Here is a 20,541-nt window from a genome sequence, read left to right as displayed (position 1 = left end):
ATTTTTTTATTGTATGACTAAAAGCACCTTAACCTTTTTAGCCTTGCTTTTACTTATATATTAAGATTTTTCTTTAAAATGTCTCCAGTTTCTGAGGCCTGCCCTCAGATCCTCCTGCAGTCTGTTCCAAAGGCCAGGACCAAACGTTTTGGTTCTGACCTTTGGAACAACTAAAAGACCAGTGCTTTAAAGCTCAATAAAAAAGAAAACATCTAAAACTAACAGGCGACCATAAAGGCTATGTTTGGCTCCAGTCTCAGGGTGTCCCATGTGGCTCAGTTGGTAGAGCTTGGTGCTTGCAATGTCAGAGTGTCAGAGTTGGTTCAATTCCCACGGGTCCAGTTTTCAAAAAGTAAGAAATGTATGCATTCTGGCTACTAACACCTACTAATGACTCAAATGGTTTCTGAAAAGGATGTATTGTAAGTTGGACTGTGGTGTGTTTCTGGCTCCCTTCTGTTTAATACACCTGTCTTAAAGTCATCGCTCTCTCAGGTGGTCTGCTGGCCACAGCAACCCGTATTCCCTCACCTCCCCCCAAACAGGATACCGCATGTATGCCACTGTCAGTGTGTGTTTGAGTGCGCTCCTGCGTCAGTGTGCTTTGGGTTATCTGGGGCTGTGGTCTGCCCCACTTCCAGGAACAGGAGAGAGAGCAGTTTCATCTTGAGAGAAAGGGAGAGAGAGATTAACCTTGTTCAAGTGTGTGATAATCTCACCATTGCACTGAATGGAGACACCTGTTACTAGGTCAGTTGGGTGTTGATAGCTTTTTGAGGAATGTTAGGAGAGGCACCTCGCATATACTCATCTGGGGACTGTTTTTAATCCGAACTGATGCCATTACTGTTGTCATCCTCATTGTGCTGCAATAATGCATGTTTGTCATCTACTCACATACTCCACAAATACATGATTTCTAGGTGATGTAAAGACTCTGCTGCAGATTCATTCATTCTGCTTCCTCACTGCATGGGAGAACCCAGCAGTAATCAGGTAGGCTTATTCTATGTTTCCACCGGATCAGAGCATGACATTTGTTCCCCCTTTCATGCTGAGTGGTTATTGAAAAATAGGCTACGTTGAGGATGACCTTGGCATTAGCTTTAAAACAAATAATAATTTAAAAAGTTTTACCCCCTTTTTTTCTCCCCAATTTCATGGTGTCCAATTGTTAGTAGCTACTAGCTTGTCTCATCGCTACAACTCCCGTACGGGAGAGACGAAGGTTGAAAGTCATGCGTCCTCCGATACACAACCCAACCAAGCTGCACTGCTTCTTAACACAGTGTGCATCCCAACCCGGAAGCCAGCCGCACCAATGTGTCGGAGGAAACACAGTGCACCTGGCAACCTTGGTTAGCTTGCACTGTGCCCGGCCCCCCACAGGAGTCGTTGGTGCGCGATGAGACAAGGATATCTCTACCGGCCAATCCCTCCTTAACCCGGATGACGCTATGCCAATTGTGCATCGCCCCACGGACCTCCCGGTCACGGCAGGTTACGACAGAGCCTGGGTGCGAATCCAGAGTCTCTGGTGGCACAGCTGAGTCTCTGGTGGCACAGAGTCTCTGGTGGCACCACTGTGCCACCCGGGAGGCCGATTCTAGATGAATGTAAAAACAGACTTAGTTTACTCACTGTTTGAGGTGAAGAAGAAATGACTCTCAGAAGTTCCACAGTGGTGGTGAGTTAAGACAGAAATACTATCAGATCCCCAAATGGGCACATTTATAGCCTACATTTGTGCGCACACCAGGTAGCCTAGGCCTACTTCTATGTATAGTCAGGTGCTCGTCCTTACTCAATATTGACAGAAGCACTACAAATTGCAATGAGGAAATTGACAACTCCTAAATGGAATGAAATAAACCAAAACTTGTTCCTCAGAAGTGTAGCCTAGGTTGTGCAATCCTCAAACAACGTGTCCACTCTGACAATGAAAATGGTAAGACTGTAGTAATAATAATCTATTGAATGCATGAAACAAAAATAATGTACTACTGGTGATACTAATGAGCTCCTCAATGGTCCCACTGAGACAAATGTGAATCCGACAAGTCTCTCTTGCCATAACATTTTTTTTATATTGCTCAACTAAAAAATCGTTGGTCGACCAACAGCCTATCGACCAAACAATCGACAAGTTGACAAAATGGGGTCAGCCCTACAACGGATACACTTGTGAACGTGGTCAGGGGTGGTTCTCACTTACCAGAAAGGGGAACTTTTTTAGGAAAGAACCGACATATGCGGCCAAACACAAGTTCTGCTTTTCACACTGATCAGACGGCTGAGTGGCTTCACTGTGCTGTATGGCCATTGGTCAGGTCAGATTGCGAGAGAGTCAACACTGTCGCACGTTTTACTGTTATGAGACTGTCTTGTGGTCATCTTCAGTTGCACCAGTCACCACAGTGCCGGTTAGAACTACACTTGTATGGAGATGGGTTTCAATTACAAAGACAAAACTGTCATCCCTATTGTGTCTTTCTCTATGTGAAAGATTTGTTTACTCAAGTTGAACAAGAAATGTGGAAAGCAAGGTTGTATTGGCTATGGTTTGTTGACATGTTTTGGTCTGTGTTACACTAGCTACACGGATGAGATGGCTGGTTGTGATTGGTTAGACCTGCCTTTTGCATTGACGTCAGTCAAACACCCGCCTCCAAACCCCAGGCTCTGTATAATGTTACCACACATCTCCACACCTGTGCTATGCATTGTACGTGTTGTGATTGTGTTGTGAAAGATGCATCCACCCAGCCACTCTGTTTGAATAGGAAGGTCTACGGTGACACAGGTTGATCAGAGATGAGCAATGTCTCAATGATCCGTCTGTATTAGTAACATACTGCCCTGTATAACACAATATACAGTGCCTTGCGAAAGTATTCGGCCCCCTTGAATATATGCCATTTAGCAGACGCTTTTATCCAAAGCGACTTACAGTCATGTGTGCATACATTCTACGTATGGGTGGTCCCGGGGATCGAACCCACTACCCTGGCGTTACAAGCGCCATGCTCTACCAACTGAGCTACATTTCAGGCTTCAAACATAAAGATGTAAAACTGTATTTTTTTGTGAAGAATCAACAACAAGTGGGACACAATCATGAAGTGGAACGACATTTATTGGATATTTCAAACTTTTTTAACAAATCAAAAACTGAAAAATTGGGTGTGGAAAATTATTCAGCCCATTTACTTTCAGTGCAGCAAACTCTCTCCAGAAGTTCATAGGACAACAATCAGTTGTATATTGCACAAATCTGGCCTTTATGGAAGAGTGGCAAGAAGAAAGCCATTTCTTAAAGATATCCATAAAAAGTGTCATTTAAAGTTTGCCACAAGCCACCTGGGTGACACACCAAACATGTGGAAGAAGGTGCTCTGGTCAGATGAAACCAAAATTGAACTTTTTGGCAACAATGCAAAACGTTATGTTTTGGCGTAAAAGCAACACAGCTCATCGCCCTGAACACACCATCCCCACTGTCAAACATGGTGGTGGCAGCATCATGGTGTGGGCCTGCTTTTCTTCAGCAGGGACAGGGAAGATGGTTAAAATTGATGGGAAGATGGATGGAGCCAAATACAGGACCATTCTGGAATAAAACCTGATGGAGTCTGCAAAAGACCTGAGACTGGGATGGGGATTTGTCTTCCAACAAGACAATGATCCAAAACATAAAGCAAAATCTACAATGGAATGGTTCAAAAATAAACATATCCAGGTGTTAGAATGGCCAAGTCAAAGTCCAGACCTGAATCCAATCGAGAATCTGTGGAAAGAACTGAAAACTGCTGTTCACAAATGCTCTCCATCCAACCTCACTGAGCTCGAGCTGTTTTGAAAGGAGGAATGGGAAAAAATTTCAGTCTCTCGATGTGCAAAACTGATAGAGACATACCCCAAGCGACTTACAGCTGTAATCGCAGCAAAAGGTGGCGCTACAAAGTATTAACATAAGGGGGCTGAATAATTTTGCACGCCCAATTTTTCAGTTTTTGATTTGTTCAATTTTTGTTGAAATATCCAATAAATGTCGTAAATGCAAAGTTGATTCTCCACAAAAAAATACAGTTTTATATCTTTATGTTTGAAGCCTGAAATGTGGCAAAAGTTTGCAAAGTTCAAGGGGGCCGAATACTTTCGCAAGGCACTGTACTCCTAATGCATAATGCTAGGTTTAATTACTCATAAGTGCAGGTAGGCACGCACCTGTCTTCAAGAGAGGCAGTTATGAGATCCACCCAAGGCCGTATGCTGATAAGTGTTCTGTTAGGACTTGCCTTAATCAAGCTCCGAAAGAATGTAATGTTTCGGCTTGGCACCCAAATATTACATTTGCTGTCAAGTCAGTCTCGCTCTGCCTGGTAAAACAGAGCTAAGCTGTATTAGGCCCTAAATCTATGAATTTCACATGACTGGGAATACAGATACGCATTTGTTGGTCACAGATACCTTAAAGGTAGAAGTGTGGATCAGAACACCAGTCAGTATCTGGTGTGACTACAATTTGCCTCGTGCAGCACTACACATGTCCTTCAGAGTTGATCAGGCTGTTGACCATGGCCTGTGAAATGTTGTCCCACTCCTCTTCAATTCCTGTGTGAAGTTGCTGGATATTGGCGAGAACTGGGACACGATTTTATGTTTTATTTCACCTTTATTTAACCAGGTAGGCTAGTTGAGAACAAGTTCTCATTTACAACTGCGACCTGGCCAAGATAATGCAAGGCAGTGCAACACAAACAACAACACAGAGTAACACATGGAATAAACAAACATACAGTCAATAATACAATAGAAAAAATATATATACAGTGTGTGCAAAGGAGGTAGGATAAGGGAGGTAAGGCAATAAATAGGCCATAGTGGCTAAATAATTACAATCTAGCAATTAAACACTGGAGTGATGGATGCGCAGAAGATGAATGTGCAAGTAGAGATACTGGGGTGCAAAGTAGCAAAAATAAATCAAATAACAGTATGGGGATGAGGTAGTTGGATGAGCTATTTACAGATGGGCTATGTACAGGTGCAGTGATCTGTGAGCTGCTCTGACAGCTGGTGCTTAAAGTGAGTGAGTGAGGGAGATATGAGTCTCCAGCTTCAGTGATTTTTGCAGTTCAGTGATTTTTGCAGTTCGTTCCAGTCATTGGCAGCAGAGAACTGGAAGGAGAGGCGGCCAAAGGAGGAATTGGCTTTAGGGTTGACCAGTAAAATATAACTGCTGGTGCGCGTGCTACGGGTGGGTGCTGCTATGGTGACCAGTGAGCTGAGATTTACCTAGCAAAGACTTCTAGATGACCTGGAGCCAGTGGGTTTGGTGATGAATATGAAGCAAGGGCCAGCCAAGGAGAGCTATCAGATCGCAGTGGTGGGTAGTATATGGGGCTTTGGTGACAAAACAGACGATGTCGTACACATAGATCCAGAGCATCCCAAACATGCTTTATGGGGTGACATGTCTGGTGAGTATGCAGGCCATGGAAGAACTGGGACATTTTTAGCTTCCAGGAATTGTGTACAGATATTTGCGACATGGGGCATTATCATGCTGAAACATGAGGTGATGGTGGCGGATAAATGGCACGACAATGGGACTCAGGATCATGTCACGGTATCTCTGAGTATTCAAATTGCCATTGATAAAATTCAATTGTGTTTGTTGTCCTTAGCTTATGCCTGCCCATACCGGGGAGGCGGGTAGCCTAGTGGTTAGAGTGTTGGACTAGTAACCGAAGGGTTGCAAGATTGAATCCCCGAGCTGAAAAGGTAAAAATTTGTCATTCTGCTCCTGAACAAGGCAGTTAACCCACTGTTCCTAGGCTGTCATTGTAAATATGAATTTGTTCTTAACTGACTTGCCTAGTTAAATAAAGGTTAATAAAAAAAATACCATATCCCCACTTTCACTCCATTTACAACATTGACATCAGTAAACCACTCGCCTACAGAACACCATACACGTTGTGAGGTTGGTTGGACATACTACCAAATTTTCTAAAATTACGTTGGAGGTGGCTTATGGTAGAGAAATTAACATTCGATTCTCTGGCAAAAGCTCTGGTGAACATTCCTGCAGTCAGCATATCAGTTGCATGCTCCCTCAAAATTTCAGACACCCGTGGCACTGTGTTGTGACAAAACTGCACATTTTAGTTGCCCTATTGTCCCCAGCAAAAGGAGCACATTTCAAATGAAATCTAATTTTATTTATTTGTGAAATGCTTACTTACAAGCCCATAACCAACAGTACAGTTGAAGAAAGAGTTAAAATATTTACTAAATCAAAATAAAGTAAAAATAAAGTTACCCAGTTGAATTACATAAAAATAACGAGGCTATATACAGGGGGCTCCGGTACTGAGTAAAAACAAAGGGTGGTGTCAATGTACATTGTCCGGGTGGCCATTTGATAAATTGTTCAGCAGTGTTATGGCTTGGGGGTAGAAGCTGTTAAGGAGCCGCTTGGACCTAGACTTGATGCTCCGGTACCGCTTGCCATGCAGTAGCAGAGAGAACAGTCTACGACTAGTGGGACTTGAGTTTTTGACCATTTATTTGGTTCTTCCTCTGACACCGCCTGGTATATAGGTCCTGGATGGCAGGAAGCTTGGCCCAAGTGATGTACTGGGCCGTACGTAGTACCCACACTTTTCACGTGGATGGATTATCTTGGCAAAGAAGAAATGCTCACTGACAGGGAGGGAAACAAATGTGTAAAACATTAGAGAAATACATTTTTGGAACATTTCTGGGATCTTTTTTATTTCAGCTCATGGAACATGGGACCAACACTTCACATGTTGTGTTTATATTTCTGTTCAGTGTAGTTATGTGGAGGAATGTATGACATAACACACAACTCTCTGAAAGAGGATGACAAATGTTTTGTCTCAGGACATACCATTTGTATTGTGTAGGCCTGCAGCACGTGCCATTTGTGACCCGTGTTAAAAAGCCAACAAGGTAGATGCTGGAGATTGAAAAGGTTTTCTGCGAAATTTGTTTTGTATAAGAGCTGTCAAGAGTTGTCTTTGAGCAATGTTCTCTGTGTGTGTAGGCCTATGTATTTTCTTTATCTTCCATTTCCTCTTTGCGTATGCAAATATGTTGTTACTCATCTCCTCAGACTTCAGTTGTATGTGCAGTAGGTAGACATGCCAAACACCAATATGTGTTTTAGTCTGTAACTCTGTTTAATGGACAACAGATCAGGAAGTAGACAAAAAAAAACTGACATTACCGTAAATTTGTGCTAACCCCAAATTCTCAGTGAAGGTACTTTTAAATCATTCTCTCAAAATGTCCCTACCCAATTTCCTGTCATAACCTTTCTTCTCTTGTTCTGCATTTACGATTGATATTCATTGGAGGAAGCTGAAAGACATGAAAACACACAGAAAGCCCCTAATAGAGACCGTAGTTCTAATGGTTTAATGGTGATTATTTCCCCCAATACAGAGGGCTGTGACATTGTCACACAACAGGAAGTTACACCAAACCAAACGAGTTTACTGAAATTCACTTCTGATAATATTTTTTTCCCCAGGAACTCCTGTCATTCTTCCTTATTCTTATGTTTGACCTCTGTTCTTTCACTTTACATACTATATAAATATCAGTTTCCTAGTCACTTTGATCAGTTTTCTACAGGCTTTGTAATGAGTCACCCACCACACTGCTCTCCTCTCAGCCTAACTGTCAGTTGTGGAGAATCAGGTCATAGGTCAAGTGAAGTTGGCCATTCAGTAATATATAGGTTATGGGTTAGCCAGCCATCACATGCCAGTTAGTGTGTCATTCAGTTTGTAGTCCATAGGATTTCTCTGGCTTAAAGGTTAGTCAGGGGGTTTCTGTGTCAGGATGTATCAGCAGCCACTTTACAATCATGCTGGAGTTGTGTGAAAAGGATGTGTGTCAATTTATTTTGTGCATTTATTGGTTTAAATCAGAATTTGTGTGTGGAAGAATGTGTACCTGCTTTATTTTTGTGTGTAGTTTTGACTTGGGTGTGTGTGTTACAGGGCTCTTCACATAGCAGTGGCGCAGGGGCAGGAAGCTCAGATCCAAAGAATGATCCTTCTCCTGGAACTGGTTCACACAGACCTGGACATCTACAACAACCTGAGACAGGTGAGATACATGCACGAGCACACACAGCTGTGTTTTCAGAAATGTCAGGAGTTATTGGAGTGTAAATATCATATTTTCCTTAACCCCAAAACCCTTGAGCTTAAAATATAATTTGTTTTCCTACCTTTTCAGGACATTACGGTGAAATATTAGGACATTGGGGTCCTGATAATATAGGAAAACATATACACACACACACACCTGCCACTCACTGCAGACTTCAGAGCACAATAAGGAAAGGTGTGAAAGAGGAAGTCCTTGATTTCCTCCTCGCCCAGCCTCTTTACCGTACACAGACCGACACCTCTCGGCTGCCGGTTATCAGAAGAAATGTACAGTTTCTGGTTACCTGTGCTTAATGCAGGCCAAGGTCACACGCACAAGCCTATTGCATGGAAGGATGTGCTATGATTGGTATCCTTTGTTCAGGGCTGTGTGTTCTGAAGTGATGTTCTCTTTTCTGTTGGGTTCCATCTTCTGCACCTTTCCCATCACTTTCAAATGAGTCCACTTCCTCCCTCCAGCGTGCCACCACACCCTGTCAATGCCACATTCCCTCTGCAGCTCTGTTAGTCTGCTTAATCACCCCAGAGAAAACACTGTGAACCCTAACACACACACACACACACACACACACACACACACACACACACACACACACACACACACACACACACACACACACACACACACACACACACACACACACACACACACACACACACACACACACACACACACACACACACACACACACACACACAACTGGGGTTGCAGACAACACATTGCTCACTTACCAGAAATAACGTAGGTACCATTTGTTGTGTTTTCTCACCGTTGAGGTGAGATTGAGGCATTTACAGTGATATCTGTCTGTAGTGCATAGTCTAGCAGACAGGCTGTATACGTTCGTGTGAGTGGCCAGGGGGAGATTTCAGTCCAGGCTGAGAGACATGATGCTCGCCACGATGTGACTACCAGATACAGACGTATTGCCAAGCCTGAGAGCCCATTTTCTAATTGTTTATTAGATTTGTCAGTTATAATCACAAGTAAATGACTATATAGGATAGTCTGTAACCCCAAATAAAAATCTTAAAACACACTCCACAATACTTTTACATAAAGCCTGCCAAGCTCTTTTGGCAATGCCAGATAATCATACTATGTCAGAAAAAAAACAACTTTCTCTAGCAGTTCAACATGTGTTGTGCAGTCCAAACAATACTTCAGTGGTCAATTTTATTCAACGGTTTGACAGAGTTAATATCAGTACTGAGTTGCATGTGCACATTGTGCGACTACCAGATCAGCTGCAGCACTGGTGCTATGAAACAGCTGTTTGATACTCCCACACTGTCACCTACTGCTAACCAAACACTGTCACCTACTGCTAACCAAACACTGTCACTACTACTAACCAAACACTGTCATCTACTGCTAACCAAACACTGTCATCTACTACTAACCAAACACTGTCACCTACTGCTAACCAAACACTGTCATCTACTACTAACCAAACACTGTCATCTACTACTAACCAAACACTGTCATCTACTACTAACCAAACACTGTCACTACTACTAACCAAACACTGTCATCTACTACTAACCAAACACTGTCATCTACTACTAACCAAACACTGTCACTACTACAAACCAAACACTGTCATCTACTACTAACCAAACACTGTCACTACTACTAACCAAACACTGTCATCTACTACTAACCAAACACTGACACTAATACTAACCAAACACTGACATCTACTACTAACCAAACACTGTCACTACTACTAACCAAACACTGTCACTACTACTAACCAAACACTGTCACTACTACTAACCAAACACTGTCACTACTACTAACCAAACACTGTCACTACTACAAACCAAACACTGTCACTACTACTAACCAAACACTGTCACTACTACTAACCAAACACTGTCACTACTACAAACCAAACACTGTCATCTACTACTAACCAAACACTGTCATCTACTACTAACCAAACATTGTCATCTACTACTAACCAAACACTGTCACTACTACTAACCAAACACTGACACTACTACTAACCAAACACTGATATCTACTACTAACCAAACACTGACATCTACTACTAACCAAACACTGTCATCTACTACTAACCAAACACTGTCACTACTGCTAATCAAACACTGTCACTACTACTAACCAAACACTGTCACTACTACTAACCAAACACTGTCACCTACTACTAACCAAACACTGTCACCTACTACTAACCAAACACTGTCACCTACTACTAACCAAACACTGTCACTACTACTACCCAAACACTGACATCTACTACTAACCAAACACTGACATCTACTACTAACCAAACACTGTCACTACTACTAACCAAACACTGTCACTACTACTAACCAAACACTGACTTCTACTACTAACCAAACACTGTCACTACTACTACCCAAACACTGATATCTACTACTAACCAAACCCTGTCACTACTACTAACCAAACACTGTCACTACTACTAACCAAACACTGATATCTACTACTACCCAAACACTGTCACTACTACTACCCAAACACTGTCACTACTACTACCCAAACACTGATATCTACTACTAACCAAACACTGTCACTACTACTACCCAAACACTGTCACTACTACTACCCAAACACTGTCACTACTACTACCCAAACACTGATATCTACTACTAACCAAACACTGTCATCTACTACTAACCAAACACTGTCACTACTACTACCCAAACACTGTCACTACTACTACCCAAACACTGATATCTACTACTAACCAAACACTGACATCTACTACTAACCAAACACTGTCATCTACTACTAACCAAACACTGTCACTACTACTAACCAAACACTGTCACTACTACTAACCAAACACTGACATCTACTACTAACCAAACACTGACATCTACTACTAACCAAACACTGACATCTACTACTAACCAAACACTGTCACTACTACTAACCAAACACTGTCACTACTACTACCCAAACACTGTCACTACTACTACCCAAACACTGATATCTACTACTAACCAAACACTGACATCTACTACTAACCAAACACTGTCATCTACTACTAACCAAACACTGTCACTACTACTAACCAAACACTGTCACTACTACTAACCAAACACTGACATCTACTACTAACCAAACACTGACATCTACTACTAACCAAACACTGACATCTACTACTAACCAAACACTGACATCTACTACTAACCAAACACTGACACTACTACTAACCAAACACTGACATCTACTACTAACCAAACACTGACATCTACTACTAACCAAACACTGACACTACTACTAACCAAACACTGACATCTACTACTAACCAAACACTGACATCTACTACTAACCAAACACTGACATCTACTACTAACCAAACACTGTCACTACTACTAACCAAACACTGTCACTACTACTACCCAAACACTGACATCTACTACTACCCAAACACTGACATCTACTACTACCCAAACACTGACATCTACTACTAACCAAACACTGACATCTACTACTAACCAAACACTGACATCTACTACTAACCAAACACTGACATCTACTACTAACCAAACACTGTCACTACTACTAACCAAACACTGTCACTACTACTACCCAAACACTGTCACTACTACTACCCAAACACTGTCACTACTACTACCCAAACACTGACATCTACTACTACCCAAACACTGTCACTACTACTACCCAAACACTGACATCTACTACTACCCAAACACTGACATCTACTACTACCCAAACACTGACATCTACTACTACCCAAACACTGACATCTACTACTACCCAAACACTGACATCTACTACTACCCAAACACTGACATCTACTACTACCCAAACACTGTCACTACTACTACCCAAACACTGACATCTACTACTACCCAAACACTGACATCTACTACTAACCAAACACTGACATCTACTACTAACCAAACACTGACATCTACTACTAACCAAACACTGTCACTACTACTAACCAAACACTGTCACTACTACTAACCAAACACTGTCACTACTACTAACCAAACACTGTCACTACTACAAACCAAACACTGTCACTACTACTAACCAAACACTGTCACTACTACTAACCAAACACTGTCACTACTACTAACCAAACACTGACATCTACTACTAACCAAACACTGACATCTACTACTAACCAAACACTGACATCTACTACTAACCAAACACTGTCACTACTACTAACCAAACACTGTCACTACTACTACCCAAACACTGTCACTACTACTACCCAAACACTGATATCTACTACTAACCAAACACTGACATCTACTACTAACCAAACACTGTCATCTACTACTAACCAAACACTGTCACTACTACTAACCAAACACTGACATCTACTACTAACCAAACACTGACATCTACTACTAACCAAACACTGACATCTACTACTAACCAAACACTGACATCTACTACTAACCAAACACTGACATCTACTACTAACCAAACACTGACATCTACTACTAACCAAACACTGACATCTACTACTAACCAAACACTGACATCTACTACTACTACTAACCAAACACTGACATCTACTACTAACCAAACACTGACATCTACTACTAACCAAACACTGACATCTACTACTAACCAAACACTGTCACTACTACTAACCAAACACTGTCACTACTACTACCCAAACACTGTCACTACTACTACCCAAACACTGACATCTACTACTACCCAAACACTGACATCTACTACTAACCAAACACTGACATCTACTACTAACCAAACACTGACATCTACTACTAACCAAACACTGACATCTACTACTAACCAAACACTGTCACTACTACTACCCAAACACTGTCACTACTACTACCCAAACACTGTCACTACTACTACCCAAACACTGACATCTACTACTACCCAAACACTGACATCTACTACTACCCAAACACTGACATCTACTACTACCCAAACACTGACATCTACTACTACCCAAACACTGACATCTACTACTACCCAAACACTGACATCTACTACTACCCAAACACTGACATCTACTACTACCCAAACACTGACTACTACTAACTACCCAAACACTGACATCTACTACTACCCAAACACTGACATCTACTACTAACCAAACACTGACATCTACTACTAACCAAACACTGACATCTACTACTAACCAAACACTGTCACTACTACTACCCAAACACTGTCACTACTACTACCCAAACACTGACATCTACTACTACCCAAACACTGACAACTACACTGACATCTACTACTAACCAAACACTGACATCTACTACTAACCAAACACTGACATCTACTACTAACCAAACACTGACATCTACTACTAACCAAACACTGTCACTACTACTAACCAAACACTGTCACTACTACTACTACTACTACTAACAAACACTGTCACTACTACTAACCAAACACTGTCACTACTACTAACCAAACAAACACTACTAACCAAACACTCATCTACTACTAACCAAACACTGTCACTACTACTACCAAACACTGACATCTACTAAAAACACTGACATCTACTACTAACCAAACACTGACATCTACTACTAACCAAACACTGACATCTACTACTAACCAAACACTGACATCTACTACTAACCAAACACTGTCACTACTACTAACCAAACACTGTCATCTACTACTGTCAACTACAAACACTGACATCTACTACTAACCAAACACTGACATCTACTACTAACCAAACACTGTCACTACTACTAACCAAACACTGTCACTACTACTAACCAAACACTGTCACTACTACTAACCAAACACTGACATCTACTACTAACCAAACACTGACATCTACTACTAACCAAACACTGACATCTACTACTAACCAAACACTGTCACTACTACTAACCAAACACTGTCATCTACTACTAACCAAACACTGACATCTACTACTAACCAAACACTGACATCTACTACTAACCAAACACTGTCACTACTACTAACCAAACACTGTCACTACTACTAACCAAACACTGTCACTACTACTAACCAAACACTGACATCTACTACTAACCAAACACTGACATCTACTACTAACCAAACACTGTCACTACTACTACCCAAACACTGACATCTACTACTACCCAAACACTGACATCTACTACTAACCAAACACTGACATCTACTACTAACCAAACACTGTCATCTACTACTAACCAAACACTGTACTACCAAACACTGACATCTACTACTACCAAACACTGACATCTACTACTAACCAAACACTGACATCTACTACTAACCAAACACTGACATCTACTACTAACCAAACACTATCTACTACTAACCAAACACTGACATCTACTACTAACCAAACACTGACATCTACTACTAACCAAACACTGTCATCTACTACTAACCAAACACTGTCACTAACTGTCACTACTACTAACCAAACACTGTCATCTACTACTAACCAAACACTGACATCTACTACTAACCAAACACTGACATCTACTACTAACACTGACATCAAAACCAAACACTGTCACTACTACTAACCAAACACTGACATCTACTGTCTACTACCAAACAAACACTACTACTAACCTGACTGACTACTAACCAAACACTGACATCTACTACTAACCAAACACTGACATCTACTACTAACCAAACACTGAATCTACTACTAACCAAACACTGTCACTACTACTAACCAAACACTGTCACTACTACTAACCAAACACTGTCACTACTACTAACCAAACACTGACATCTACTACTAACCAAACACTGACATCTACTACTACCCAAACACTGTCACTACTACTAACCAAACACTGTCACTACTACTAACCAAACACTGTCACTAACCTGACTAACTGTCACTACTAAACCAAACACTGTCACTACTACTAACCAAACACTGATATCTACTACTAACCAAACACTGTCACTACTACTACTAACCAAACACTGATATCTACTACTAACCAAACACTGACATCTACTACTAACCAAACACTGACATCTACTACTAACCAAACACTGACATCTACTACTAACCAAACACTGACATCTACTACTAACCAAACACTGTCACTATCTAACTACTACTACCAAAAACACTGACATCTACTACTAACCAAACACTGTCACTACTACTAACCAAACACTGTCACTACTACTACCCAAACACTGTCACTACTACTAACCAAACACTGTCACTACTACTACCCAAACACTGACATCTACTACTAACCAAACACTGACATCTACTACTAACCAAACACTGACATCTACTACTAACCAAACACTGACATCTACTACTAACCAAACACTGTCACTACTACTAACCAAACACTGACATCTACTACTACCCAAACACTGTCACTACTACTAACCAAACACTGTCACTACTACTACTAACCAAACACTGACATCTACTACAAACCAAACACTGTCACTACTACTAACCAAACACTGACATCTACTACTAACCAAACACTGACATCTACTACTAACCAAACACTGACATCTACTACTACCCAAACACTGACACTACTACTACCCAAACACTGACATCTACTACTAACCAAACACTGTCATACTACTAACCAAACACTGTCACTACTACTAACCAAACACTGTCACTACTACTAACCAAACACTGTCACTACTACTAACCAAACACTGTCACTAACCAAACACTGTCACTACTACTAACCAAACACTGATATCTACTACTAACCAAACACTGATATCTACTACTAACCAAACACTGTCACTACTACTAACCAAACACTGTCACTACTACTAACCAAACACTGTCACTACTACTAACCAAACACTGTCACTACTACTAACCAAACACTGACATCTACTACTACCCAAACACTGTCACTACTACTAACCAAACACTGTCACTACTACTAACCAAACACTGTCACTACTACTAACCAAACACTGTCACTACTACTAACCCAAACACTGTCACTACTACTAACCAAACACTGTCACTACTACTAAAACCAAACACTGTCACTACTACTAACCAAACACTGATATCTACTACTAACCAAACACTGTCATCTACTACTAACCAAACACTGTCATCTACTACTAACCAAACACTGTCATCTACTACTAACCAAACACTGTCATCTACTACTAACCAAACACTGTCACTACTACTAACCAAACACTGACATCTACTACTAACCAAACACTGTCATCTACTACTAACCAAACACTGTCATCTACTACTAACCAAACACTGTCATCTACTACTAACCAAACACTGTCATCTACTACTAACCAAACACTGTCATCTACTACTAACCAAACACTGTCATCACTAACTACTACTACTAACCAAACACTGACATCTACTACTAACCAAACACTGACATCTACTACTAACCAAACACTGTCATCTACTACTAACCAAACACTGACATCTACTACTAACCAAACACTGTCATCTACTACTAACCAAACACTGTCATCTACTACTAACCAAACACTGTCATCTACTACTAACCAAACACTGTCATCTACTACTAACCAAACACTGTCATCTACTACTAACCAAACACTGTCATCTACTACTAACCAAACACTGTCATCTACTACTAACCAAACACTGTCATCTACTACTAACCAAACACTGTCATCTACTACTAACCAAACACTGTCATCTACTACTAACCAAACACTGTCAAACTACTAACCAAACACTGTCACTACTACTAACCCAAACACTGACATCTACTACTACCCCAAACACTGACATCTACTACTAACCAAACACTGACATCTACTACTAACCAAACACTGTCACTACTACTAACCAAACACTGTCACTACTACTAACCAAACACTGTCACTACTAAAAACACTGTCACTAACCAAACACTGACATCTACTACTACCCAAACACTGACATCTACTACTAACCAAACACTGACATCTACTACTAAACACCAAACACTGACATCTACTACTAACTGTCACTACTACCAAACACTGTCATCTACTACTAACCAAACACTGTCACTACTACTAACCAAACACTGTCACTACTACTGTCACTACTACTAACCAAACACTGACATCTACTACTAACCAAACACTGACATCTACTACTAACCAAACACTGTCACTACTACTACCCAAACACTGACATCTACTACTACCCAAACACTGACATCTACTACTAACCAAACACTGACATCTACTACTAACCAAACACTGACATCTACTACTAACCAAACACTGACATCTACTACTAACCAAACACTGTCACTACTACTAACCAAACACTGTCACTACTACTAACCAAACACTGTCATCTACTACTAACCAAACACTGACATCTACTACTAACCAAACACTGACATCTACTACTAACCAAACACTGTCACTACTACTAACCAAACACTGTCACTACTACTAACCAAACACTGTCACTACTACTAACCAAACACTGATATCTACTACTAACCAAACACTGTCATCTACTACTACCCAAACACTGACATCTACTACTAACCAAACACTGTCACTACTACTAACCAAACACTGACATCTACTACTAACCAAACACTGACATCTACTACTAACCAAACACTGACATCTACTACTAACCAAACACTGTCACTACTACTACCCAAACACTGTCACTACTACTACCCAAACACTGACATCTACTACTACCCAAACACTGACATCTACTACTACCCAAACACTGACATCTACTACTAACCAAACACTGACATCTACTACTAACCAAACACTGACATCTACTACTAACCAAACACTGACATCTACTACTAACCAAACACTGTCATCTACTACTAACCAAACACTGACATCTACTACTAACCAAACACTGTCACTACTACTAACCAAACACTGACATCTACTACTAACCAAACACTGACATCTACTACTAACCAAACACTGTCATCTACTACTAACCAAACACACTACTACTAACCAAACACTGACATCTACTACTAACCAAACACTGACATCTACTACTACCAAACACTGTCACTACTACTACCCAAACACTGTCACTACTACTAACCAAACACTGTCACTACTACTAACCAAACACTACTACTAACCAAACACTGTCATCTACTACTACCCAAACACTGTCACTACTACTGTCACTACTACTACCAAACACTGTCACTACTACTAACCAAACACTAACCAAACTGTCACTACTACTAACCAAACACTGATATCTACTACTAACCAAACACTGACATCTACTACTAACCAAACACTGACATCTACTACTAACCAAACACTGACATCTACTACTAACCAAACACTGACATCTACTACTAACCAAACACTGACATCTACTACTAACCAAACACTGACATCTACTACTAACCAAACACTGACATCTACTACTAACCAAACACTGACATCTACTACTAACCAAACACTGACATCTACTACTAACCAAACACTGACATCTACTACTAACCAAACACTGACATCTACTACTAACCAAACACTGATATCTACTACTACCCAAACACTGTCACTACTACTAACCAAACACTGTCACTACTACTACCCAAACACTGATATCTACTACTAACCAAACACCTACTACTAACCAAACACTGACATCTACTACTAACTGATATCTACTACAAAAACACTGACATTTACTACTAACCAAACACTGACATCTACTACTACCCAAACACTGTCACTACTACTACCCAAACACTGATATCTACTACTAACCAAACACTGACATCTACTACTAACCAAACACTGTCATCTACTACTACCCAAACACTGTCACTACTACTACCCAAACACTGACATCTACTACTAACCAAACACTGATATCTACTACTACCCAAACACTGTCACTACTACTAACCAAACACTGTCACTACTACTACCCAAACACTGATATCTACTACTAACCAAACACTGACATCTACTAATAACCAAACACTGACATCTACTACTAACCAAACACTGACATCTACTACTAACCAAACACTGACATCTACTACTAACCAAACACTGACATCTACTACTAACCAAACACTGACATCTACTACTAACCAAACACTGACATCTACTACTAACCAAACACTGACATCTACTACTAACCAAACACTGACATCTACTACTAACCAAACACTGACATCTACTACTAACCAAACACTGACACTCTACTACTAACCAAACACTGACATCTACTACTAACCAAACACTGACATCTACTACTAACCAAACACTGACATCTACTACTAACCAAACACTGACATCTACTACTAACCAAACACTGACATCTACTACTAACCAAACACTGACATCTACTACTAACCAAACACTGACATCTACTACTAACCAAACACTGTCACTACTACTACCCAAACACTGTCACTACTACTACCCAAACACTGATATCTACTACTAACCAAACACTGACATCTACTACTAACCAAACACTGTCATCTACTACTAACCAAACACTGTCACTACTACTAACCAAACACTGACATCTACTACTAACCAAACACTGACATCTACTACTAACCAAACACTGACATCTACTACTAACCAAACACTGACACTACTACTAACCAAACACTGACATCTACTACTAACCAAACACTGTCACTACTACTAACCAAACACTGACATCTACTACTAACCAAACACTGACATCTACTACTAACCAAACACTGACATCTACTACTAACCAAACACTGTCACTACTACTACCCAAACACTGTCACTACTACTACCCAAACACTGTCACTACTACTACCCAAACACTGACATCTACTACTACCCAAACACTGTCACTACTACTAACCAAACACTGACATCTACTACTAACCAAACACTGTCACTACTACTAACCAAACACTGTCACTACTACTACCCAAACACTGACATCTACTACTACCCAAACACTGACATCTACTACTAACCAAACACTGACATCTACTACTAACCAAACACTGTCACTACTACTAACCAAACACTGTCACTACTACTAACCAAACACTGACATCTACTACTAACCAAACACTGTCACTACTACTAACCAAACACTGTCACTACTACTAACCAAACACTGTCACTACTACTAACCAAACACTGATATCTACTACTAACCAAACACTGTCACTACTACTACCCAAACACTGTCACTACTACTACCCAAACACTGATATCTACTACTAACCAAACACTGTCATCTACTACTAACCAAACACTGACATCTACTACTAACCAAACACTGACATCTACTACTAACCAAACACTGACATCTACTACTAACCA

General features: G+C 40.6%; 1 protein-coding gene across 5 annotated transcripts in view; it reads left to right on the top strand.

The window, feature by feature from the left end:
• Positions 1-20,541, top strand: part of LOC124017945 (B-cell lymphoma 3 protein homolog) — a 43,179-nt gene that overhangs the window by 11,255 nt on the left and 11,383 nt on the right. For 4 of the 5 annotated variants that reach the window (XM_046333181.1, XM_046333179.1, XM_046333182.1 and 1 more), the window contains 2 exons: positions 8,043-8,151; positions 8,284-8,292. In XM_046333181.1, coding sequence (XP_046189137.1) covers positions 8,043-8,151; positions 8,284-8,292 — 118 coding nt within the window. The remainder of the gene's footprint in view (positions 1-8,042; positions 8,152-8,283; positions 8,293-20,541) is intronic. The other variant, XM_046333180.1, reaches the window with a different exon arrangement.

The sequence above is a fragment of the Oncorhynchus gorbuscha genome, unplaced genomic scaffold (assembly GCF_021184085.1).
Source record: "Oncorhynchus gorbuscha isolate QuinsamMale2020 ecotype Even-year unplaced genomic scaffold, OgorEven_v1.0 Un_scaffold_35:::fragment_2:::debris, whole genome shotgun sequence".
In the NCBI taxonomy this organism is placed as follows: Eukaryota; Metazoa; Chordata; class Actinopteri; order Salmoniformes; family Salmonidae; genus Oncorhynchus; species Oncorhynchus gorbuscha.
This window is presented reverse-complemented; position numbering and strand designations above follow the sequence as displayed.